The sequence below is a fragment of the Apodemus sylvaticus genome, chromosome 3 (genome assembly GCF_947179515.1).
Source record: "Apodemus sylvaticus chromosome 3, mApoSyl1.1, whole genome shotgun sequence".
NCBI lineage: Eukaryota > Metazoa > Chordata > Mammalia > Rodentia > Muridae > Apodemus > Apodemus sylvaticus.
Genome location: NC_067474.1, coordinates 111,225,296 through 111,251,312, shown reverse-complemented (window position 1 = coordinate 111,251,312; position 26,017 = coordinate 111,225,296). Strand labels below are relative to the sequence as shown.

The window sequence follows — 26,017 nt, the reverse complement described above, 5'->3', positions numbered from 1 at the left end:
CAGTTTACTCTGCATGTTTTCAAAGCAGTGGAAGGTTACTTCTCATCATTCTCGTCAGATTGCTGTCTCCATTTCTCACACAGGTGGAAGAATTTTGTTAAGTGGCTGAACATGGCTTCTTCTGATTTGCTGTATGATATGCCAGCAGGTGAGTGCTGTGCCTTGTGCCTCAGCAGACTTAGCTAAGTTTTATTTCATTCTTCCCAAAATATTCAGTGAAGAAAAGATAGGACTGAAATTTTCCCTTAAAAATTATTCTTTTATATTTGTTGGATGATAAGAATCATGAATCTCAAAGCTCCATATTTGTACTTTTTTAGTAAGTCTTTGACATGAGCCTAGAACACTTATGTAGGAAATAGGAATTATTGACTTAAATTTCAGATGCAATTTTTTTTATCTAGCTTTTTCAGGTTGATATTATTTGACTGATTAATCATTAAATATCATAAATATATAGATATGAAATAGATATGTGTGTATAGATATATATTTAGTGCATCAACTTTTATAAATCTTGTAAAGTTGGAAGCAGTGAAAAAAAAGCCTTCTGGGATCATTCAATGAAATTATAGTACAACCAGTTGATTAAATTGTAGAATCATTAAAAAAAAAATGACTGGGCTGCTACAGAATGGTTTCTATGACATACTAGTAAGTAAGTTTATAAAGATGAATATGGCAAAATAATTTGCAATTAGCAATTTTAAATATGACAGGTGAAAATATGCATTTATACTAATTTGTTGCTAGGATTTCTCTACTTAAACATCCACTAACTACTGTGAACATGTGCAAGGTACTAAGTAGGCGTGAATGGGTGTGCTGTGTGATAACAATATATGTCTGTATCCATGTGAGGAAAAACATCCTACAAGGAATTTCAAACATAGAAAAACATACAGGGCATTAGTCATATGTGGATCAAAGGATGAAAAAGTTGAGAAATACGTGAAGATGTATTCATATTCTTGACCTCTGTAACAAATTTTCACAATCTTGTGGCTTCAGTCATAGTTCTGAAATCTGGAACTATTAAATCTGAGTATCATTGAGAGCCATAGTCGCTCTGAAGTCTCTAAGCAAGGGTCTCTTCTAGGTTTTAGTAACCATAAGCCTCCCCAAACTCATTACATATGACTGCCTTGTCTGCTTACACCTTCTTCTGTCTCCTCTATATCTCTGTGCCCAAATACCTTCTCCTTCTCCTTATAAAGATCTGTTCTAAACTCAATTAGATCTGCAAAGGTTGCTTCCCAAAGGGAAACTAACAGGTGCCAGTGGGCAGAAACTGAACATATTTCTTGGAAGAAATGGATACAATTCAATACTTTACTTTGACAAAATCCAAACTCTAGGAACTAAGAAGAAGGTTCAATTCTTGGGGCTGCAGAAAGTATACTATAGCCTGGTGTACTATGTCAAAAATCTAGAAAGCAGTGTTCTTTCACACATGGTCAAATCTCTCTAAGGAAAAATCAAGGAGCTGAAGAAAGCATTCCCCAGTACATGCAGTGAAACTGCATATTAAAGTGCGACATAGTAGGGAAGGTCACTGTTCTTTTATTTCAAACAGATCATGTTATAATGCTGAGACCATTAAATGGGTGTCATGTGCCTATAGATTAACACATGACTCCCGTTGAGAATGATGAACAGCATAATAGCTCATCCCATTCTCTTCACCAAGTAGATGCTTACTACATCTTCATTTGATTTTCCCCTGTTCACATGCACCCTGTTCACATGCATCCTGTTCACATGCATCCTGTTCACATGCATCCTGTTCACATGCATCCTGTTCACATGCATGCTGACTCCTCTCTGTGTCCCTATTTCCTTCTCTTCTAAGATCATCAGTTAGAATGTGTTGGTATGTATCCAAACTACTTCAGTTTAATAACATTTCTTTATGCCCTATCCCAAAATACAGTCACACCCCTAACCATCTGGCATTAGAGTATCTATATACAAGTGCTACAGAACAAAATTAATCCTGTAGCACATGTCACAGCTGAAGTATCAGTTCTGTAGCAGAGTAATAAACGTATATTATTTTGTTTACTGTGATCTGACTTATCTTTATCATCTTTAAAATGGAGAGAGAGAAAGAGAGAGAGAAGACAGTTCACATGCTAGAGACATAGATTCTATTAGGTGTATAGAGTGGCTATGGGTTTGACAAAGCAGAGAATATCAGTCACTGTAGAGCAAGAGGATTGACAGGGTAGTATTGCTGTTGTTGCACTGTGTTGTGTCCTCATGATTACTGATCACTAATATGATGAGTTTTTTCCATTTCCCAGATCACTAGATCCATGAGGATGAAGTGTTCTGAAGTATTGAATGAGAATTAATAACAAAATGGAGAATGGTAGCAAAGAATTTCAATCTAGAGTTAGGACACAATTGGAAGATACAAACTGAAAAGTACACAAAGTAAATGTAAAATTCAATAGATAGGTATAATAGGAGAATATATATATGTACACACACATGAATACATATATGTGTGTATACACATGTACACACTCAGGATTTGTGATATTAACTATAGTTTAATAGTTCTAAATCCAGCTCTGAGATTGTTCTAATTAATCTATGCCTCTTACAATACCTTAGATATGGTTAGATATCTAATATAGATATCGAGGAACAGATAAAAATTAAGAATAATTAACTGTACTAGTCAAAATTATCCAAAAAACATATAGGAAGGGCTGAAGAGATATCTCAGCAGTTAGGAAAGCCTGCTGCTCTTACAGGTGACCACTATTTGGTTTCTATTACCAATGTAGGAAAACTTATACCCTCTGTCCCATATTCCCATATTGCCAGCTGTAAGAACTCTCTTTCTCTCTCTCTCTCTCTCTCTCTCTCTCTCTCTCTCTCTCTCTCTCTCTCTCTTTCTCTCTCTCTCTCCTCTCTCTCTTACACACAAACACATACACACATACACACACCCACAAACACAACACATACACATACAAACACACACATACAAACACACACACATACACACAAACACACACACATACACACACACATACACACACACACACACACACACACACACACTATATCCTTCCAAGGAAAAGGGAATTAAATAGAAAATGTTTTCTTTCAGAGGGTCATCATCAATATGATGTCCATCTTTGAGTTAAAAAAGATGGTGATTAAGATATTCTTAGAGGTGTAGATTGACTAGAACAATCTCGGAGATGGAAATGGAGATTAATCCTACCAAACCATAGTACATTGGAATGGTAGTTGAGTGGTCCTAGAAAGAAAAACATAGTTTCTTTGCCCAGAAGTGAAAAAGGAAGGGGAAATCACCAGGAAAGAGGGCTGGAAGCTAAACAGACATCAGTGCTAAGGCTCAGCCAGGAGGTCTTCAAACTCAAAGCACTTGTTTCTTCTCCCTTTGCCTTGTGCAATACCAGCTCTCTCCTTAGGGCCATTGTTGAACACACTAAGTATTGCTGCCAGGGCTTTTGCTTTCTCTGTCACTCCCCCGTGCTTCTTCTTCAGGTATTTGCTTAACTTGCCCCATCTTAGCTGTCTACTCAGTTTTCTTCCTAATTGTGACTTGTGTTCTTTGGATGAACTCCTCAGTGACTCCTGTGTGGTTCTCTGCCCTGAATTTGTGTTTGGTTATGTTGGAAACACAAATCATACCTGACGTTGATGTGTGTCTGTTTTCTGGCTTCAAGACTAGAATGCACATTGCATAAGAAGAAAGACCTTGTCTTGTTCATTTTTACAATGTCCTTCCCATAACAGTGCCAGCTTCTAGGAAACACTTGACTAGTATGACCTTCATGAATGAATGAATTGGAAACAGATGTGTAGTCTATTGCTATTAAGAAGGCAGCTGAAATTTTTATTGTCTTAGGTCATGTAGGGTCAAATAGAGGCAATTTTCACCTTGTAGAGTTACTGTTTAGATTATGCTGAAAACACCTGCCATTGATAAGCATTTAAAGAAAGTTAGTTTGCTGATCACGCAAGCTTCCTTAGGTCCCATGATTCCAGAAGATTTTATCTCAGTCGAATGCTTTCAACCTTGTTTCATTTTAAAAAACCAACTGGAGAAAACTTTTTTGATAGATATGCTATTATTTTATTAACATATTTGACTACATCAATCACTTTATCATACTACATGGAACAGTTATGTTATACAACTTGAATACATACTTTTTATTTTTCCTTTCTTTTGTATTGGATATTTTCTTTATTTACATTTCAAATGGTCCCCTCACCCCTGCTGAAACCTCTTTCATCCCCTCTTCCCTGGTTCTATGAGGGTATTCCCCCACTCATCCACCCACTCCTGCCTTCCTGCTCTCAAATTCACCTACACTGGGACATCGCGCCTTCATAGAACCAAGGGCCTCTCCTCCCATTGATATCCAACAAGGCCATGGTTTTGCTCAGCTAAAATCAGGATTTAATTGGTCTGGTGAGACAATTGAGCACTGATTATTTTTTAAAGCTCCCCATGTTGAGCTAATGTTGAACTGACTCTAATAATCAGTGAGACCAAACAGGAGGAGGGATGGCTGTATGAACATCACAGTCCCTTGGCAGCCTTATACGTCTTTGTCCTTCCTACAATTGGCGACTTCTAGAAGTCAGTCGGGTTGTTTTCTACCATTGCAAGTCTTCCAGTGGCTGACTAGACAGATGGTTCTCTTTACTCTTCCTGCTGTGTTAGAGAGAAGAAAAAGAAAAAGAGATCTCCAGCACAGGTCTTTCAAACAATGTTTACATATTCAAGCAATTACTTCTGTATATGCCATCAGCTATGACAAAGGAAAAGGGGGAAATTAATAGAAACCAAGTAGATGTTTCCTATATTCTACTAAGAGAACACTGACAACTGCATATAGCAAGGAAGAGCTAGACAGAGAAATTAAAACCAAGTAGACTCTTCATATATTCTCCAAAGAGAACACTGAAAAGCTCACCCAGCAAGAAAGAGCTAGACAGAGACAAGTCTAGGTTCTAGGACTTATTCTAAAAAGTCCTAGAACCACACATTAACTGGCACCCAGAAAACTGCCTAGCATGTTGTACAGTAAATCTTCTGTTGGAAAATGATGTTTGCCTAAGGTTGAATACCTTCCTTTGTTGAATATTTTACATATATGATTTTTACTTCATGATATTATGTCAACTTTCTGGAATTCCACAAATGAAAGAACTAATCCAAAAGTTCACAGTTGGTAAGAGAAAAACACAGGGTTTATGTCTGTCTGACTGAGACTCAACATCCCTGCCTCTCTGCCATACGTAGCGGCTAGAGTCCTTTTAATTGTCTATCTCTGTGATTAAGAGTAGTCTGAGGCATTTTCCCTTGCAATAATGAACAATTTTTTTTTCACAAACTGGGTACCATGAGCAGATCTCACTCAGTACAAATAGGTACGTGTTCATGAGTTCCCATGACTACTCAAATTCTTAACAGGTCTGTTCAGATTTGCCTTGAAGGTATTGCCATCTTGATGGTCAATGAGCATCAGTTGAGCTTCATTCTATGGCATTTTGGTAAGTATCAATGAGAAAGAAATGAAGAGACACTTTCTTGTCCTCAGAGGATTGGGGAAAAATTGGAGAAAGGAACTACATAGTAGCTTTATTTTCTAAATCTCACATTAAAGTGACTATTCATCTGAAAGCAAGCACTGAGGACCATTCTCATGCTGGAGGCCAAGCTCCAGGTAACAATACAGGAAATTGTATTGTCTTCTCCATCAAAAAAAAAAAAGAAAGAAAGAAAACAAAAAATGAAGATCTAGGGAGATGATGGCCCAGTTGATAAACCTATTGTTATTGAAATATGAGCACTGGAGTTTGGTTCTTAACACCTATGCTAAATTAAACAAATAAACAAACAAATAAATAAAGGCCAGGCAAGGCAGGGAGTCATAGGGCTGTAACCACAGGGCTAGGAATGCAGAGACAAGGACTCTAGTGTTTGCTGCTTACTGGGCAGTCAGTCTAGGTAAGCTGTAGATTCTGGGGCAGACCATGTCTCAATGATACAGAGTAACTGAGGTAGATGCCTCTGGTCTTCACACACAAACATACTCATGTTTCTAGTTCATCCACACATATGCACACACACAAACACCTACATACATGTATATTATGCCTATCCAAACATAAACATACAAAAACTAATTGAAGAAGATAATTCATAAGGATCCAAGGATACAAGGCTAATAGACAATTAGAAAGGGGGATCTAAGCCTGATATGGAAATTTAGGAAACACTCTTAACTTTTTAACACTTACTGAACACTTTCTATGTTCTAGGTAATTCCATTTAATCCTAATGCTCACCTAAGGTGCCCTCCTTCTGTCAGTAGAAAAACCCTGAGGCAGGAAGAAGTGAAGTAGAATGCTCATGGTCATGGATCTCATAACAAAAGTAGCCAGGATTTAAATTCAAGATTTCTAGGATCGGACCTGATATTGTTACCCACTGTGTTATACCAACTTCTTCCAACTTTGCTGAATGTTTTTGTTCATATTTTTATTGAAAATAATAAGACCCAACTGAGAACTAATGTATTTTCTTTACTGATAAATTTACATTTCACTTGGCACATGATAGTCACAGGGACTTAGAGTCAATAGGGTATTACCCAGGCCTTTGAGGACTGCATTTATAGCAAGTCAGTTTTATCTATGAAGATAGCAGCCTGCAGCCTGGGAATTGCAGGTACTCACACCCTTAATTAAAGAAAGGGTACAGTGCTTGCATTCTAGGAGACAAAGCCACAAGATCCACCTTGCAAAAGTGCATGGACCTTTCTTTTTCACAGTCTTCCACAAGTTGTACTTTGGCTGATTCACATCTTTGCATTATGGGTATCATCACCATGTCTTTTTTCCAGATGACTTATGCTCATCCTTCTATTCATTAATTTGCTTCATTTCCTGTAAGAATAATCAGTTCCCACCATATCTACTGCTCCTTAATAAGCTCCAATGTCTTCCTAGCTTCATATGTTTCTTTTATGCAGTATGTATGTTAATGGTGTTTAAAGAATCCATTTGAATAACTGTTTATCACACCCTCCCCCAGTCTGAGATCCACAAGGTAAGAACCTGGCCTTCTAGCCACCAAGTGTCCCCATTGCCTAACATAACTCACCCAGCTGAGCCAGCCTATGGCCTTTGCCTTGGGTGTATGTGTATGCCAAATGTGTGTGCCAAGTTTAACCCTTCTCTCTGTCTTCTTCTTGTTTAGGGAAGAATAAAAAGGAAACCCGAGAGGACTTGGTTAATGTCCCTGAAATACCCCAAAGGAAAACTGAACATGTGGTATGCAGCTGGGAGGGCCTTGAGGACCCCTGATTCCATCCTCCCACATCTTGCTGGGCTGCACCCTTCCCTGTGGGTTCTTTATTTCCTCCCTGCACCTTACTGTCTGACTGTCTTTAGGACCTGCCTCAAACAGAAAAGGGAAACAGATTAACTCCTAAAATATGGGTTAACTCCTAACCTAGTTAGCATGAGGAAGCCTCTTGCCTGTGCTCAGCAATGGGCTTGCCAAATGCCCTAAGCAATTGTCCTTGTAGTACTTGTACAGCAGAGCTTCCAAAACATGTGGCCACCAATTGTCATGAGACCAAAGGGTGGCCAGAAGAACATTTTGATATCTTAACTCCAGCTTTCAGTACTTGAGGGCAACCTTTCCCTAAGGGATCACCCATTGAAATATAACAAGTTCTCTGGTTTTTAAAAGAAAGAAGAGGGAGAGAGTGTGGGAGAAGAAAATAAATATCCAGTAAATGATTAAAACTCCATCTTAATATTCTCAGCATTTAGCCAGGAGATACTGAAAAATTGAAAGGTAGCATGAATTTTTCTATTGTTGTCTTTAAATGACTAGATTAGAAAATAATTCATCTTAAAATGATATGAGGTCTCTTCATGCACTTCACACATGGAAATATTTTAGAAAACAATATCCATTTTGGCAAGCATCTTGCCATGTGAAAAACAACCGCAAATGCTTTTCTCCTTGAGTGTTAAATCTGTTGTGAATAAGATTTTTTAAAATGTATTTTGCTCTTTTATTTTGCTTCTTGTAGAACATTTTTTTTATTTCTGTAATAATTGACTCTTCTGGAATCCTTGTATAAACAATCTTCACTGCCCCACTTTTTAAAAAGGAGATGAAGCAGAGGTTTGAGAAAACAACTTTTTATTATACCAAAGAAAATAATCCATCTATATTCTCATTCATTCATTCACTCATCCATGTGTTGAGAATGTCTGTCAGCTACTAACTAGACCTTAAAGATTTTTCAATAACTATCTCATATGACCTTGATATATCAAAATGACCTTTAGGGCACAAGACACTTAGACAAATACAGTAGTCAGTGGTACTGGACAGAAAAATAGATGAGAAAGAACAAATTCTTGCCCATCCTTGACTGTAAGGAAAGGCAGTACAGGGAGTGGGATATGAGATGGGTCTTGAAAATGTCATAGGAGCCCGATCATTCCAGATACAAGCACCAAAAAGGGTTTCTGTAACTGAAAGAGCGACATTATAAAGAGATAAAGACAAAGAGCATCTTCAGTAGTCAAGCTTTGTATGCCTGGAGAGAATGATGTGAGACTGAAAGGGATACGCTGGAGAAAGAAGCACAAAGAGCATCAGCATCCCCTGAACAAGCAAGGAGTTTGGACTTCTCCTGGTATAGAAAAGTGATATAGAGTATGCTAATTACTTGTTCCTTTACTGAGCCTAATTTGGGTTCAGTCTTCAATTCTCCCTGTCTTTAATTATCAGAAAGTCAGGAAGAAGCCAAAGATATTTAAAAAAATACAAAACAATGATTTTTAATGAAAATATCCATGTATGCAAGTGCATCAAGTAAGTAGATTTTTCTAATCCTTTCACCTTTTCTAAAGTTGCCCAAAGCTCTAAAACAATGCATAAGAATCACCTCTCTGGTTTTCCATGTGAAAAGTTTCTCTTTGTCCCACAATTAATTTTATCAAAGAGGAATTATTTTATATTCATCCTGAAAATCTACCAGTTGCTTGTCAACCATGTCAGAGCAATTTCACAGTGTTCTAGTATTTCAAGCAAAAAATTCTTCACATTCCCGGGAGCAACCCCATCCGTGTCTGTTATCCAGCTCATAGACGAGCTTCCTGTTACAGCTGCTCTTCTGCAGGGAGCTGGGGTGTTCACCACTTACACATGAAAAGTTTGACATATCAAAAAGAAAACAAAAAGACTGCAAAGTTTCAGACATTTGAAAGTTAGGGGAAGGGAATACAAATGATACAAATCATTTCATGGTAAGTGATGAACATTTTAGATTGCAATGAACAGAACCAACTCTACTAGCTTAATTATCTGGAAAAAATTGGTAATCTTACTGTGTTAATTATGGACAGAAATGAAACATGAACTAAGCCAAGGAATTAAGCATGGGCAAGTTTTACCATCTTTACTACGAGTCATGGTCCCTGTACCCTCTCTGCAGGACAGTAGTTATACTGCTTGGTTTGCCTTAAATGCCCAGTTCCGAACCATGTAAATAGAAGTTGGTGTTTCTTCCTATAACTATGTGGACTGGTCAGGCAGAAGGCAAACTGCCCAAAGGATTAGAGAAGCACTGATCAGTCTGTAGCTATTTACCCCTTCTACACAAGAAAGCTGTCAGGATGCCTTACTCGGCACCTCTGGGTCTCACTTGTCTATTTCATTGCAAAAGCACTTTTCTGTTCCACAGTGGGCAGGGGATTAAAATACTGAAGTAAGCTAAGCATCACCTCTATGCCCTGCTTATAATTTTGGGTCACACCTTTAGTGTGAGGTCTGTCCAGTCTTATAAGTCTCTTGTTCTTGCTAAGCTTTGGCTTTCTTTGTTAAATAATAGTCAAGAGAGACATAATAGGTATTCTTTAAATGTGCTTATAAGCCAAAAGTGGCAATATTGTCAGGCTAGTCACTCTTTCACCAAAATCCACTGAAAAGGTCATAGCTTTTCATTGACTACCACCCCCTATAGATTCCTCTAGTACTCATAGAGTAGGATATCAGAATGCCTCCCAGGTTCCAAGTCCTTTGTTTGTTACAAAACAGAAAATGAGATAAAAAGTGATGTCATTACCTTTCTCAAAGAAAAAATAAACTTGCCATGTTTTCATTGAGTTAAAACTTGGCAGGTAGAGCCCTATGCTGCCAAATATGTAAGATTTTTCCTTGTTTTCCAAAGCCAGACTTTGCAATAAATCTTTCTGGTATGTGGCCTCAACTTTGGCCAAGAGTCTGGAGAAGCTCTGTGTAGTGAATGTATGCCAGTAAGACGCTTATGTTGTTTTGGTAGAAAACTCCAGAAGAGAATATGCAGCCAAAAAACCCTACCACTATGACTTCAGCACCAGAAGACCCTGTGACCTCCTTTAAGAACAGGCCGGTCTCCCAGCCTGTTGAGCATCTGGCCAGGATGAAGGATAAACAATCTGAGTTATGGATAGACAGGTTCAGAAAGCTGGAAAATGCCCTTTACCTGAGTGACATGAACAACACAGGTAACGTATGAATTTCAAAGCCCACCAACCCAGTTTTCTTTGTGTTCTAACCTACACTTGTTTTTTTTTTTTTCTAACCAAGCCATGCTTGGTTTCATCTCATGAGTAAATAGTACATTTTATCTATGAAAAAGGTGCCCACAAAAATCAGAAAAGCAAGATGAATCAAAGCAGAATTCCCCACAAGGTGACTGATAATGTCATTGTGTTTTCTTTCGCCACCTCTACTATTTCACCAGTTGAACACATGCTTCATTCTTTTAGTTATCCTAACTCCCTTCTGCTCCCAAGATAATCTCCAAGCTACTTAGCAAGTCAAATCTGGTACCTGCTCACCTCAACTGCCTCTTCTACCATTTTTTATTTTAGCATTTTCACTGAATTAAAATGGGTAATGAGTCACTGGCATTTTCTCAGACACACCTTACTTTCTCATTTGTTGAAGTATTTTGTCTTCCTAGTCTCCTCCTCCTCAATATTATTTATACTGTAATCAAATCACTGTTCTCTGGGGCTTGAGACAGATCTAGGTCAGACTTCCTCTGGCCTTGCCAGCTTCCTTAATATCTATCATCATATTTGATATCATGTATTTTTACTTGAAGGTTCATTGTTATCTCAGAAGTAATAGAGCAAATAAATGATTTCAAGTATGTGAATAAATCAATACAACATGCAAGGTGACAAGTGCTCTCAGATTATGTCATGTGAGCATTTAGAGAAAGAAGAGTTCTTTTGTGGGATCAGCAAAGGCTTTATTAATATTAAAATGACCACTAATGTTTGAGTGCTGCCATGCTCTACAAAGGCAATTGTGTGAAAATGGCAAGGTTTTTACTCCTTTGTGTACTTTTTCTTCTGTTTTGAATTTTTAGTACAATTTTAGCTCTTGTGAACTATCATAGCATAATACCCCAAGATTTTTAATAATTATGGAAAAGGAAGGAAATGAAATTTAGAAAGACCTGAAATTATTAAATATAAGAGGAAACTAGTTGAATAATAAAATATTTACTAAAACATTATTAATAACTCCAGAGCTGGGTTAGGAGCTAGATGAGGAAGAAAGCCAGAAGGACTGAGTAGTGGCTTCTGCCCTTGAGGATAGACTCCTAGCTGAAGCACAGAATAGCAGTAGGTGACAGCATTACAGAGGAAGAGGAAGAGGTGATGCATAATAAAGTTTCATAATTGAAAATGAAATAGTCTAAAGGAGATATAACATGCTCAGTATTAAATATGAGAAAGGAGTTCTAATGAACCATGTCTTAAAAAACAGTCTCGAAAGAATGAATTCTGGATAATTTTATTAAGAGAAATAATAAATATTTGAGAAGACTTTAAATTATACAGAGTTGATTTTTATTGGAATATCACAAGGTACTACATAAGAATGTATCGACTAAAATTCCTAATATACGAAATAAAAAAACAACAACAACAAAAAAAAACAAATATGAAAGAAAGCTTTGCATGTAATGTGAGCTGAAGTACTGCATTGGGGCGCCAGAGCTGGAGCTGAAGCATGATGTGAGGAATGCTTTGGTGGCTTCATCCAGTCCTTCTAAGTCGAAGCCATCTTCTCCAAATGCTAGGAGTTGAGTTGACTTGTGACAGGGAAAAGGATGAACAGGACTGGCACAGAAGTATACGTTTGGTCATTAGATGCATGGTGAAGTTGAGCCTTTACTGTGATCCTGAAAGTTAGGATGGAGCATCCATCTCTACCAAAATACACACACACACACACACACACACACATACACACAAATACACACACACACACACACACACACACACACACACACAAAGTTCAAGCAGGAAGATTAAAGCTGAGATAAATAATTTAGGGATGATTTCTATGGTGAATAAGAGAGATTAAAAGGTTATTGAAGTAATCCTGAGCCTAGCTAGACACTAAGTGGAAAGGAAAACCATTACTAAATAAAATGTTAAGTCATGATAATGTATCCTGGATCCTAAATTTAGTTGCTAAGAAACTCCCAAAAGATTTGGACCTTTCTAATAGGAATAAAACAGTCTGAGAAAAAAATGTAGTTTTTGTTGACTTTGGGGACAGATTCTGATGGCTTTGAGATGCCTTTTTCATGCCCCCTTCACTGTTTATGCCTGTTTTCTCCGTTTCTATGAAGTTTGCTAGTTGCTCAATAGCCAAAGAATATATCAGCCAGATCTGGGAACATCTACAACTGTCTAATGGGAAAGAGGATTAGCTAAGGTCACACTGTTGGTTCATTAGCCACAGTATTTCACAGACCATGAAGGCCTTTTCTAGATGTAGAGCTGACAACACCTGCTCTGCCCACAGATGACTCACCATTCTTTATTATGTGCAAGCAGCTAAGTAGGCCAGTGCCTTCCCTATCCGGGATCCAGCAGACCATCCATCATCAAATCAGTGTTTCTGGGAACTTACTGGGCTTATTCTCTAATGGGGATTGTGAAGAAAATAGCCTCAAAGAGAAGGAACAAGGAATGACAAGTATTCTAAAGAAAGAAAGTGTCTGAAACAAATGGCTGAGTAAATGGTATACTAAAAATTCACCCAATGACCCAATGTCTAAACAGAAAATATAAAGTCCAAAGAGACAGAATGCCTTAAAGGACGGTGGCCTAGACATTGTATTCTTTTCATTTCTAAATTCTCACTTTGGCAAGACTGAAGGCTTAGTATTCTTCTTTGCAGAGGAAGAACTCAAGCTCAAAATGATGATATAGTGTCTATTAGGATTTAAATCCATAATTCAAATCTAGATCTCCTTGACTTCTCACTACATCTGGTACTAGAAGGAGATTGAGGTTTTGCTTATTTTAGTTTAGAAGAAATAGATCTAATCCCAGACTCTTACCAGTTAAGTTTCATACTATTAAAACTGTTCAGAACCATCTGCCTAAGGATAGTGCTTCCCACAATGACCTGTATCTTCCCAAATCAATTAACAGTCCAGACAATCCCCAAAGGCAGGTCAAAGGGCCAACATGATCTGGATAATTCTTAACTATGACTCTTCCAAGGTGGTCCTAGGTTGTGTCTAGTTGGAAGTTAACTAACCAGGACACATGGCTACATCTTATATCTTTTAAAATTGTTGGGACACCTTTTTTGGCAATTTATGACATAGATCTTCACATTTCAAAAACAAAATTAGCAGACACTGTAACCCACATTTAATCTCTTACCCTCATTTTATAATGTGATATAGTAGTTAACTTTGCAGTTAACTGTTTACTACTTTAAGCAAGTGATTGAACAACTCTCCAACTGTTTCTCCCTATGTGAAGTGGGTAATGATAAGAACCAAATGAATCAATACTGTACAATGTTTGGGATGAAGCTTGAGACATAGGCTGTATTTGTAGGTAAATATTTGTTATTGTAAAGATTGTTTCATTTCAGTTAATCTTTTGCATAACTTACCTTCCCCATGGGTTGGAGAACTTATATAGGGATCAGATTGTTCCTCTGTATTTCCAAGTGCAGCATCTAACATGTCTACATGTCTACGCTCACAGTTCAGGCTTATAAAGCAGTTAGTGATCATTAGTGATGCTGCAATCTACACTTATAGTCCTCCTTCCATCTATTTTAACACCTAACCTCCATGCAGAAAGCATGCTAACATTGTCATCGTTGAGACAGATGACATATGGATGACAGAACGTTTGCTGTGGATCCACACATCTATCACACAGGTTAGTTGAAGACAATCACAGAAAATATTTGTCAAAAGGGAGCAATTTAACTCTTACACGTTTGGGAACATTCATAGATACTTTGATAAGAAAAATCCTGACTATTTAGGAACACGTTTAGCAAGAACACCACTTCTTTGAAAAATTGCCTTTAAATTTAAATATGTATACAAAGAATAAGGTTAATTTTTTTAAAAACAAATATGTAGTGTTATTGGATTTAGCTGGTGGTTCTACCCTTAAGTTGTCATCTTTGGTCTATAACCCATATCTTAGTCTAAATATGTTAAGTAAATTTTAAGAATTTTTAAATTCTTAAAACATTAGTGATTAACATGTACCTACAACTTGTTCAAGTTAGCATATATCTTTTCTTTAGTCTCCCTCCCCTTTTAAAAAAATAATAAAACTTTATCTACCCATGTCATCACAGGAGTGCTGGAGCAGGAGCGAGCCAGGCGCCTCATTCACAACTACAACCTCATTTACAACTTGGCCCTGAGTCCCCGGAGAATCAACCAGGCCTTGCAAAGATACCGGTCTGGAGAAAACATAATCTTGGAACCAGCACTTCAGTACTTAAAGGAGCTGTGAGAACAAGCACGCACCATGAGAACAGCTGTCTCTGTCATCCCCGCTTTATGGGGGCTTGTGCTTCTCCTCAGTTGGAGGGCTGGGCAGAGGCGTCGTCAGAGCTGAAGCATTCTAACCATTTTGACCAGGACTTGGCTGTGATAAGGAGCAGTTCACAATGATCAGAGAGATGTAGCTCTCTCTTCTGATTTAAGAGTCTAATCATTTGAAGTGTTCTTCTGTTCTTTTAGTGCTTATTATCAATGTGTTTGATACTTGTTTTCTAAATTTCTAACAAACTGTTTTTAAAAAAAAAAAAAAAAAGCATGAGTTCATGTGTCAAAATGCATTTATAACTCACCAGAATGTCTCGGTTTAGTTTAGAGACAAGGTATATATATATATATATATATATATATATATATATATATATATATATATTCCAGATAAGCCTTCAACTCATAATCTTACTGCCTCAAAATACTAAGGGCTTTAATACATAGTTTTCTATGTAGGTAAATAGGTCACCATACTTAGGAATAATTTTGACCATATGAAAAATAAAAGGCAGCAGCACTTGGGAGACAGAGGCAGGCGAATTTCTGAGTTCAAGGCAAGCCTGGTCTACAGAGTGAGTTCCAGGACAGCCAGGACTATACAAAGAAACCTTGTCTGGAAAACCCAAAACAATAAAAAAAATAAAAATAAAAATAAAAATAAAAATAAAAATAAAATAAAATAAAATAAAATAAAATAAAATAAAATAAAAGGAATGGTGGCACATACCTTTAAGTCTTAGCACTCAGGAGGCAGAGGCAGTAGACTCTGTGTTCAAGGCCAGCCTGGTCTACTGAGTGAGTTCTAGGACAACTAAAGCTGCACAATGAAACCCTGACTTAAAAAAAAAACAAACAAAACAAAAATAAAATAGAAGTTTTGACATTGTCTTAACAGTAAGCAGAACAATAAAGTTTGAGTTTTCTATGTAACTTTAGCATCTTTTCCAGGGCACAACTAGCCATTGTGAACATTTTCTCCAGAGATACTTCCCATAGTCCCTGAAAGAAGTTTCAAGGAGGGATACCTGGAATTACACTTTGTAAGTCCTCTCCTCTTCTTGGGGCAGGAAAATTTGATAGAGTTTCCACCAACCATGTAGTTCTGTCTCTATCTCTAGCTCTCCAGCTCTTCCTTCCCCAAGTAGCACAGATCTACCCATGAGTTCAACGGAAGGAAGACGGTCCTGAAGCTTTAGAGATAAGATGTTACCAGGACCAGCACTTATAAAACTTAAACTGGATGCTGAGCTTGAATGGTATGATAGATAAGATGAATGAGTTAGGTCATGTCAGGCAACAATCAAAGAAAATAGTCCATGTTATAGTGTGGTGTGTCATGACATCTCATGAACAAATATTCAAGAACAAAAGCAAAAGCACCTAGATTCACAAAAATAAACTTAAGTTTTAACTAACTTAAGTTCTGTAACTACTAAACTTCCCAGATATGACTTTCCCCTTCTGATGATGAACCAAGGAAACAAAGGTTTTCAGATTAATGGTTTGATACGACTACTAAGTACCAGGAACTTGGCACTATATTCCCTCAACTTTGACATCTCAGTAAGATGTCTCATGGGTCCATTTCACAGATGAGCAAACAGGCTCAGAAAAAAATAGAGAATAAGAAAAATATGACTGTGCCAGTTATTTGTCAGAGATAAATAACTTTGTGTGGAACTGTGGATCATGTTATACCCTTTATCTCTGGGCTGGTGGACTAGAGAGGCTGCTGGGATAGAGGGAACTCTAACCTAATTTGAGATTAATGACCTCAGCCATAATCTTCAACAGCAAGGATTTTGCCTGGTTTAGACTTTTCTGTCCAACATTGAATTGAGTGCTTGATCCAGCGGCCTTAGTAGCCAGCAGATTTAAGTGGACAGGGTTTATTTACATTCTCTGCAATGTAACAGGTGTTCCCAGAGCTTTGTGTCCTAACCAGTGTTTCCATTTGTTTTGGCTGAATAGATATTTCTTTGTGGAGGAAAACCATGACCAGATCATAACCTAATTTCTATACTCACCATCCAGATTACACCAAGAATAGAAAAGGAACAGGCTCTAAAACAGCTAAAATGCATTCACTATTCAGTAGATTTGGCAGTGACTTAATCTCCCTGAACTTCAGTTTCTTTATAAGAAGGAAGTAATTGGACTTCTTTGTAAGAGTGTGATAAACACTGGAAGTGATGCCATTTTTTACAACTCTTTGCATGCAGGAGACATAAACTCTCAGAAAATCTCAAAAAAAAAAAAAAACTGAACAAATGGTCTGTGTAGAAAAGCAGTGCAGAATCAAGTCATTACCATACCAAAACAAACTTTGAGATATATTTTGTTCTTCTAGGTACATGTAACAAATTTCTTTTGAATCATTTGCAGCTTTACTCCAAGATTGTGTTTGTGTGAGTATGTGTATATGTGTATTTTTGTGTATATATGTGTGTATGTTTGTGTCTATGAGTATGTATGTGTGTATATGCATGTGTAAGTATGTGTGTATTTGTATCTGTGTGTATATATGTGTATATGTGTATATGTATACATGAATGTGTGTATATGGTATGTAATGTGTTTGTTTGAGTGCATGTATGTGTGTATATTATGTTTATGTATGAGGTGTGTATGTGTGTGTGTAGGTATGTGTTTGCGTTACTTGTTTTGAAACAAAGGAAGACAGAAAGTGGGAGATTATGGGGAAAATATGGATCAGGGAGGAATTACAGAAATAAATATTGGCAAATATCAAAATAAGTTGTATAAAATTCTCAAAGAACTAATAAAGTATACATTATTTTAAAAACAATTAGATTTATTTATATCTGTGATGACAGCATAAGGACTATTTTGAGGGATTTATGCCTTAGAGGAGAAATATTAGGCCCAACTTCCATATGGCAAGGGCAAATGGGAACTTATAGCCAATGATCAGCAAAGCAGGGGAGTGAATACATGGACAATAACAAAGAGGCATCAGAGATGGGGAAGAGGGTTCAGATTAGGGTCAGGCTATATAAATTCAGAAAACATGATCACAGGATGGTTAGAATTTAGGCAAGAAGGGAATCTTGGTCTAGGATTTGTCTTTATGCTTGTTGGTTTATATGTGCATATATCATGAGAGTAGACTCATTACTTTTGTCTGAGCAAAAATTAAGGAAATAAAATTTAAATTCATAGAGAAGATTATTTATTAAGGTAATAATGTGACAGTAGAGGTTTATAGGAGGTCTGCTCTGAAGTCAACAAATTGACATAAATAGCAGTATGCTATGATGTCATTATATTTTAGAATGTCATTGTGGCATTTGTTATTTTCTATTATTATCAGATAGTGACTTATTGAATAGTCTCTGTATGTCATTGTGGAATTTTAATAAAGAGAGAAGTAAAGGCCAGTTTCTGTTGATTGATAATCTTCCTGCAGTAGAACCTTCTTAAGTGGGTGACAGTGTGCAGTAAGCTTCTTAGAGATAATGCAGTGGGGTGTGTGTGTGTGTGTGTGTGTGTGTGTGTCTGCATGTGTGTGTGTGTGTGTTTGCATGTGTGTGTGTGTGTGTGTGTGTGAGTGAGTGTACATGCCCTAACTTTCCAAGAACCACAAAGATGGAGAGATTAAAAGATAGAGGCATTTTCTCACCTGGAGCAGATTCTCTCATACCATATAGCCTTGAGCAATTTACTTTTTATCAGAGCAACACCATTCCATTCATATTAAATGAGATACTGTGATCAATGGCTCAGCAGTGTATATTGCATACCACCGAGAAGTGCCACAAAAGATACAAGTATCCTCTATTTTTATATAGTACTTCCCTTCACAACAGGCCTAATTATTAGTCTTTTCCAGATATTGAAACTAGCATTTGGCTTATTTTCACAATGTTTTCCTGGTCAGGAGAATCTGCCTTTTATATTACCTTCCTGCCTGTACTTGCTTTTCTCAGATTACAAAATAGTATGACATTACTATTCCCATTTTACTGTTGAAAAAACTGAAGCTCAGGGTACTACTGAAATCATGTTGGTTCTATGAGGCCTAGGGAGAGTGACTGAGCCCAGAGTGGGAAACTGTTGTGTAAATTCCAAGTCCCTCAATGCTATGTAGGCCACACTGGCAGCAAACTAGTGCAACACTCTGGTGTGAATGGCCTGATTATCCAGCAAGACTGGCAGCAAATCTAAGCAGAGCCTCTTCAACTTTGTCACCAAAGCCCAGATCCTTTACCGTCTGGGTCACTGGTGAACACCTACTGAATGGAGCCCACACATGGACATTAGCAAACCCCAGCTGCTTTCTCTCAGCTCCATACCCCTTCTAAGCCAGTAACAAAGCATTCTCCAGCCACCTGGGGGTGGCATGTTCTCAGATGCAGAAGCATAACAAAAGTGATAGAACAGTCCAGAGTTTGCTAGGTGTTTCCTAACTCTTCTGAAGAATTTCCCAAGATCATTAAGAAGAACAATAAGAAGGCGGTGATACTATAACGGGGATCAGAAACTGGAGAGATTTGGTGCCATCTAGAGAACTGTGAGGTTCTGGAAACAAGTGCCTTTCTTTTCTCCTCTCCTGCCTCCCTTTATGAGCCTTTCAGCTACAGTTCCAATGCTCCTTAGCAACAAAGGCGGGCTTCCCAGAGCTGGGTGCCTCAGGAATGCCAGCCCTTTCCCTCATTAGCATTGAGGGGCCTCATCTGCCTGTGCAGTTGGCCAGAAACTATGCGAAAGGCAAAGTGGTTTGGGGAGGGCCCAGCATTTACCACGGCTTGTTGGAAAGTGGGAAGCTGCCACAGAAGTTTTCAAACAAAAGGCATCAATATTATTTGTGGAGCCATCAGGCTGCCTGGGACACAATATGGCTCTGGCTTGGCCACATGCTCCTGCCCCAGGTTCTGAGCAAAGACTCCAGGCCTTCCCATATCACATCTTGGCCTTGGATACTTACACAGTCCATTGTTTCCCTCCTCCCCATCTTCTGTTTTGTTGTTCTTCAGACTCAGTTTTTCCAAAATGGACAATGGGTAGACTCCAACTGATAGTGGAGTTACCCAGAGGAGGGCAGTTGACAAAGGGCAAATGTTCAAATGGTAGGACAATCACCAGCAGATGGTGCTTCTGGGGATAGAGTCCAGGAAAATTCATAGGCAGATTGAGCTCTGACAAAGGCCAAGGGAGATTTATCTTGTGAAGAGCAATTGGCACTTGGTACCAATCCCTAAAGCACACACACTGCTATCCCACACAGTTTTCTGTTCTTACATGAGAGATTCAGACTGAGAGTCTGTCTCATCAGAATTCCAAAGTTCTGTCTAGTTAGCCAATCCCCAGAAGATTACAACTGAAGCTCATTTTCTGCTTTCAAGGAGCCAACTCTAAGCAGAGATTCCTTGGGCTTCCTTGGGCTTGGACATCTTCTGAAATGTAACTCTCTACTACATGTCTCCTCAGACAAATCTAATTTGTTTTTCCAAAAGCCATCTCTCTCCTCCCTCTGGATATAGATAATGTAGATTGATGACTCTGCTACCCTGTGCTTGGCCTTTATTGGCAGAAAAGAAAGAAGGGATCAGGGGAAGGGAATTAGGAATCTTGCTTTTCTCCTACAGTATTGACTCAAGTTCAGGAGGGTCAAAATGCAAAGGGAGCTAGAGGAACTCATGTATAAATAAATGCATTAGGTTACTTACTAGGGCTTGTATTATAGTTTTAAAAGGAGTTTTGAGACTTTCATGTATGAATACTGTTTATATTCTTTTTATCACACTCTCTTTCCCCTACAAATCTTCTCATGCCCCTCAATCCCTTTCTAATTATTGGCCTCTATTGCTATGTAAGAATTCATGTAAACTTACATACAAACATACATGCATGCATGCATACGTATGCATTCACAACCCCCCCCCACACACACACACTGATTCAATTTAGTGTTGTTTCTATTACATGTGTTTAGGGCTAACAATCTGAGATTGGATAACATGCCTGGTCTGGCCTCAGTGAGAGAAGATGCACCTAATCCTCAAAAGACTTGAGGTCCTAGGGAGTAGGGAGGGCTAGTGGGGTGGGAGGTGGGGGGTGGAGTGGGGTCATTCTCTTGTATACAGATGGGAAGCGGAATGAGATAAGGAACTGTTGGAGGGCAGACTGGGAGGAGGATAATGACTGGACTGTAAAAAAAAAATTAAAGGTAAATATGAGAGAGAGAGAAAAACAGAGACAGAGAGACAGAGACAGAGAGAGATATTCTTAATCTCTTAGCTGACACTAACTGTTTATAGTTCTTTAAATTTTCATCCATGCTGGTGGGTGTGGTCATTATGTAGGTCTTATTTAAGCAATTATACTATTTATTGAGATTATTTTTGGGTGCAACTTCACCACCATGTCTAGAAGATATTGTCCTTTATTAAAAATTTTTTTGTTCATTAATTGCTCTGATGACCTGTCTATTAAAGAAAATGGGGCACTGAAATCACCTATAATTAAGGGGTTGATATTAATCATGTCCCTCCCCATTCTGTTTTAAATTTTTGGCCTCTATTATTGTTATATAAGCATACATACATACACATATACATATACATACATGTATGCACACATTCATGTGCATACATGCATGCATGTGTGCATGCTCAAGTGCACACACACACACACACACACACACACTCATTTAAATCCATTAGTATGTTTTTATGGAATTAGGTCCACTAGAGTTTGGTACATATACCTTTAAATAATAACACCTTGTAGGGGTGATTGTAATGCTAATGTCCTGTTTCCCAATTGGTTCTTGATCTATCAGTAAAGAAGTCATGGGCTAATTGCTGGGTAGAAGAAATAAGTGGGATTTCCAGGTCTGCACAGGCAAGAGACAGATGTAGAAGAAAGAAGAGGGAGAGTTTGCCATGCTTTTTTGGAAGATAAGCCAAGCATCCTTGTGAGATCTCAGGCGGGAGTGGCTATAGGCCACTCCTACACTTCTACTGGTGATAGTTAGGAGTACTTAGCTGAGACTAGATGGAACTGAGAAATTAAAGTTGAGGGCAGGTAGAGAGGTACTAAGAGTGATAAGGACAAACTTCTACAGGCAGGAAGTAAGTAGCACCTAGCAATTGTACCAAAAAATACAAGTTGAAATTGAACAACTGTGTATGTCTGTGTTCCTCATCTACAAATCCAATATTCTCTGTGTGTGGGCAAGTAGCGTGGTCTGTTCCCAGAGGTGCTGCCACACAGCAACATGTTTTTGGTTAACTATTTCCTTGATTATAATGAAGTAGGTCTCTACCATTTCTGATTATTTTTGGTTTGAAGTGTATATGTTGACAGATATTAAGATAGTGATGCCTGCTTGTATCCTGGTTCCATTTAATTAGAATACTTTTGTCCATGCTATTTTTCTAAGGCCATGTATGTCTTTAAAGTTAAGATGTATTTCTCACACAAAGCAGATACATGTATTTTTTCTTCATCCATTTAGTCAGCCAATTTTTTTTTTTTTATTGAAGAATTAAAACCTATTCAACAGAAGGGAAATCCTTCCTGCTATTGGATACCTAAACAAATACCCATGAACAATGAAGTCAAGGATCTTGGAAGAGAACCTATAGCTGCCACCTTGTGAAAACAGCATAATCTCTAAGCACATTCTACATATTTATCCTTAGACCTGGTAAAAAGAATAATTAGTCTTTGGCCCTCATCAAGGAATTTCTCTTTACAACAAACAATGACCATTGAAGAGAACTAAAGTCAATCAAAATGCACAATTATGATTATATTTCCAGCACAGTTGCAACACTTAAGGCCCAGGGATCACTGGGGAAGAGCAGGCAGAGTGATTGTAAAAGTTAGAATATCAGGGAGTTTTCTGTGAGACTGTGTCAGACAGAATGTCTGATCTATATCCATAAGTTTTTACCAACATGCCTGCCTAAATTTAATGGAGGCAACAACAGGAGACATATTTATGTGAATCCCAGGAGGCTTCATCCAGATACAAAGAACTGTAAGCAAGTAAGGAATGCTGCAAGGGGGAAAATAGTCTTCCTCAGGGTAGAGCACATCAATTGGCTATCCAATACCAAACTGTTAGAGAACAAAGAAACACAAAAATATATAAACAAGTTAACATCATGCAGACTGAAAAAGTTGTATTTGTATATTCAGGAGCGTAGTTACATTTGGTTATTTAGGTGTGTGTGTATGTGAATGTGTGTGTGTGTATGTGTGTGTGTGTGTGAATGTGTGTACACTACTGATAAAAAAAAGGAGACCATGAATTTGAAAAAGAGCAAGGAAAGAGGGATATGGGAGGATTTGGAGAGAGGAAAATGAGGAAATGTAATTATATTATAAATTTACAAAATAAAAAATTTAAAAAGACTTGTCTTTGATATTTTTATTTGTGTATGTGAGTCTATGCCTGTGTCATCTGTGTAAATATGTACTGCATTTACATGCCTGTTGAGATGAAAGAGAGCCTCAGATGCTCTGAAGCTTTAAGCTGTGAGGAGCTGTCCAGTGTGGGTACCCTGGAGGGGCAATTAACACTTTTAACCACTGAGCCATCTTTCTAGTCTTTGCTAGGCCTTCTTTAACTAAATACTTAAAGTTAGGAGGTTTAAGCAGAAGTGTATTACTTTGTTGACTGGAGGCTAGAATTTCCAAACTGAGACATGGAGACTAGAAGTCCTAGAAACTAGAACTGAAATCTGGCAGGGCTAGTTCTGTCTGAAAGGGTTTGCTTTATGTCACTTTATACCTTTGCCTAGTTTGATGACTTTTCTTGGCAGGCCTTGGATTTTAGGAGCATGACCTTGGTTTCTGACTTAATTTTCTCATATTTTCCTTGATTGCATGTTCATCTCTGTGTTCAAGTACCCCCTTTTCAAAGCATGCATCACATTAAATAAATGTCTAGAGGTTAGGATTCTAGCAGGCCTTTCATTCTGTACTTGAATCAAATTATGACAAGAACATAATTGATTGCGTAGGTGAAAGAAGCCCTTTCTTAGACTTCTAGGAAAAACAGGCACAGTAGAAGGAAGAGATGCTGCCAATGGAATGGATCAGAGGGTATTTCCTGAGGGAGAAGCCACTTACTACACTCTGTTGAAGTGCTAAGTTGGATCTTTCCAGGAAAGTGAAGAGACGACCTTCACCCCCAAAGAAAAGCATGTATGAAAAGACAAAATAGTATGAGTGAAACTGTGGTTATTGGAGGAACGTTTACAAACTCTAATTTACTAAACCAGTATTGTTACAATCAAGCTATAAACACTCATCCTTATAGCCACAGATAAGTGTAGCCATCAGATTTCATCAGGAAAACTTCTCTTTGTAACAGGCTGAAACCACTCTGACTAAAACCAATCAAAATAAAGTTGAGTTCTGTCTCGTTGGATATGTCTACAAAACAATCCCATACCTACATCTCAGAAACATTAGAGAAGAGGAGGCAGAAAGACTAAAACCAGTGGACCAGGGACTTTTCCAAGAGATAGTGTCTCCTAGTAACATCAGAGGCTATACACATAAAGTCAAACCAATATGACTAAATGTGACTATCTAAATATGACTATCTAAATGTGAGCTGCACAAGGAGGATACCAATAGGCATATCAGAGTTGATAGGGAAAAAGTCATAGGCCTCAACTCCTTATGAATACCTACAGACAACTGAGGAAGGCTGGGAACAGGACCTCCCCAGGGAAGACCACACTAATTTTTTGTCCAGTGACAAATGGTCAGCCATTTACATATCAGTAATCTTATGTAGACTGATGAGGTTATATTTAGGAATTTATAGTTATACACATATATGCATGCAATCACAGTTTAAAAAGAGGCCATGGCGGGGCGGTGGTGGTGCACGGCTGTAATCCTGGCACTCTGGGAAGCAGAGGTAGGCGGATTTCTGAGTTCAAGGCCAGCCTGGTCTACAGAGTGAGTTTCAGGACAGCCAGGGCTATACAAAGAAACCCTGTCTCAAAAATCCAAATCCAAAGAAAAACAAAAAACAAAAAACAAACAAAAAGAGGCCATGGATTTGATGGAGAACAGAGAAGGGTGTATGGGAGAGTTTGTAGAGAGGAGGTGAAATGCTGTAATTACATTAATCCCACAAGCAAATAAATAAAAATAAATAACTGAAGCATATATGCTCTCCTTTGTGATGTCTGTCAAGACACACTGTTCACTTTCTCTAACACACATACACAGTCTATGTAGCATGTTTTCCTGTGTGCCTGAGGAATTAGCCAGAGAATCCATATTTCATCATGAGACTGTGCTCCGGAGACTACTGACACGGGCTTGGGCTTGGATAGCCTTAGACATTTATGGATTTGGAAATAGAAATTCCCTTTTGGAAGAAGAATGTGACCCTTGCCTGCGTTGCTGAGCGGTCCCACAGGACCCTCTGATGCCCTATCCACAAAAGATAAGAATTCCTGGTCCCTCTTGGCATTATTATACTACTTTTCAAAATAAATATTATTCAAAGTTTGTTTCCTTCCTCTGAGAGATGATACTTCTCCCCTCATTGATCAGATTTGACCTGTGAGTCATGACTTTCTCCTCAGGAAGATAAATATGAACTCCATTCTGCTTAGCTCAACCTCATACTATCTTCAGTAAAGTAAGGCTCATGATCTAAGGCTTAGTAAAATAAAAATAAAATCAAGTAAACACAAAAAGGAAATTCTCAACTTCTGTCATACTCCAAACATAGTCAGTAGAAGTACTTTTTTATTTTCAAATAGCACCTAAACAATTTCTAAGAACTATGCAAGGCACTGTAGGAAATCCTATTCAGGGTGATGTTCCAGCACTCCTAGTTTTCCAAGTTCATTACTATATACATTGATTCATTTGTCGTAAAATGTCTAGGTCCAGAATTGGGCTATACCCTAGCTGATATTAAATAAACATTATTGTGGAAATGAAAGTAGCACAAACTCAGTACAATCTAAACAGCTAAATTACTACCAAAAGTAGCTGCATTCTGCCTGGCTCACCTTGTATGAATATGCACTACACTGGGTTCCTCTGCGCCTGCTCTATCAGTGTTAGTTCATATTCACTTC

General features: G+C 38.0%; 1 protein-coding gene across 1 annotated transcript in view; it reads left to right on the top strand.

Annotated features, from left to right (window-relative positions):
* C3H1orf87 (chromosome 3 C1orf87 homolog) overlaps positions 1 to 14,886 on the top strand; it is a 63,855-nt gene extending 48,969 nt beyond the window's left edge. Inside the window, exons 8-11 of the mRNA XM_052175580.1 lie at positions 84 to 148; positions 7,265 to 7,338; positions 10,374 to 10,578; positions 14,726 to 14,886. Of these exons, the coding sequence (XP_052031540.1) occupies positions 84 to 148; positions 7,265 to 7,338; positions 10,374 to 10,578; positions 14,726 to 14,886 (505 nt within the window). The remainder of the gene's footprint in view (positions 1 to 83; positions 149 to 7,264; positions 7,339 to 10,373; positions 10,579 to 14,725) is intronic.
* Positions 14,887 to 26,017: the final 11,131 nt, after the last annotated feature.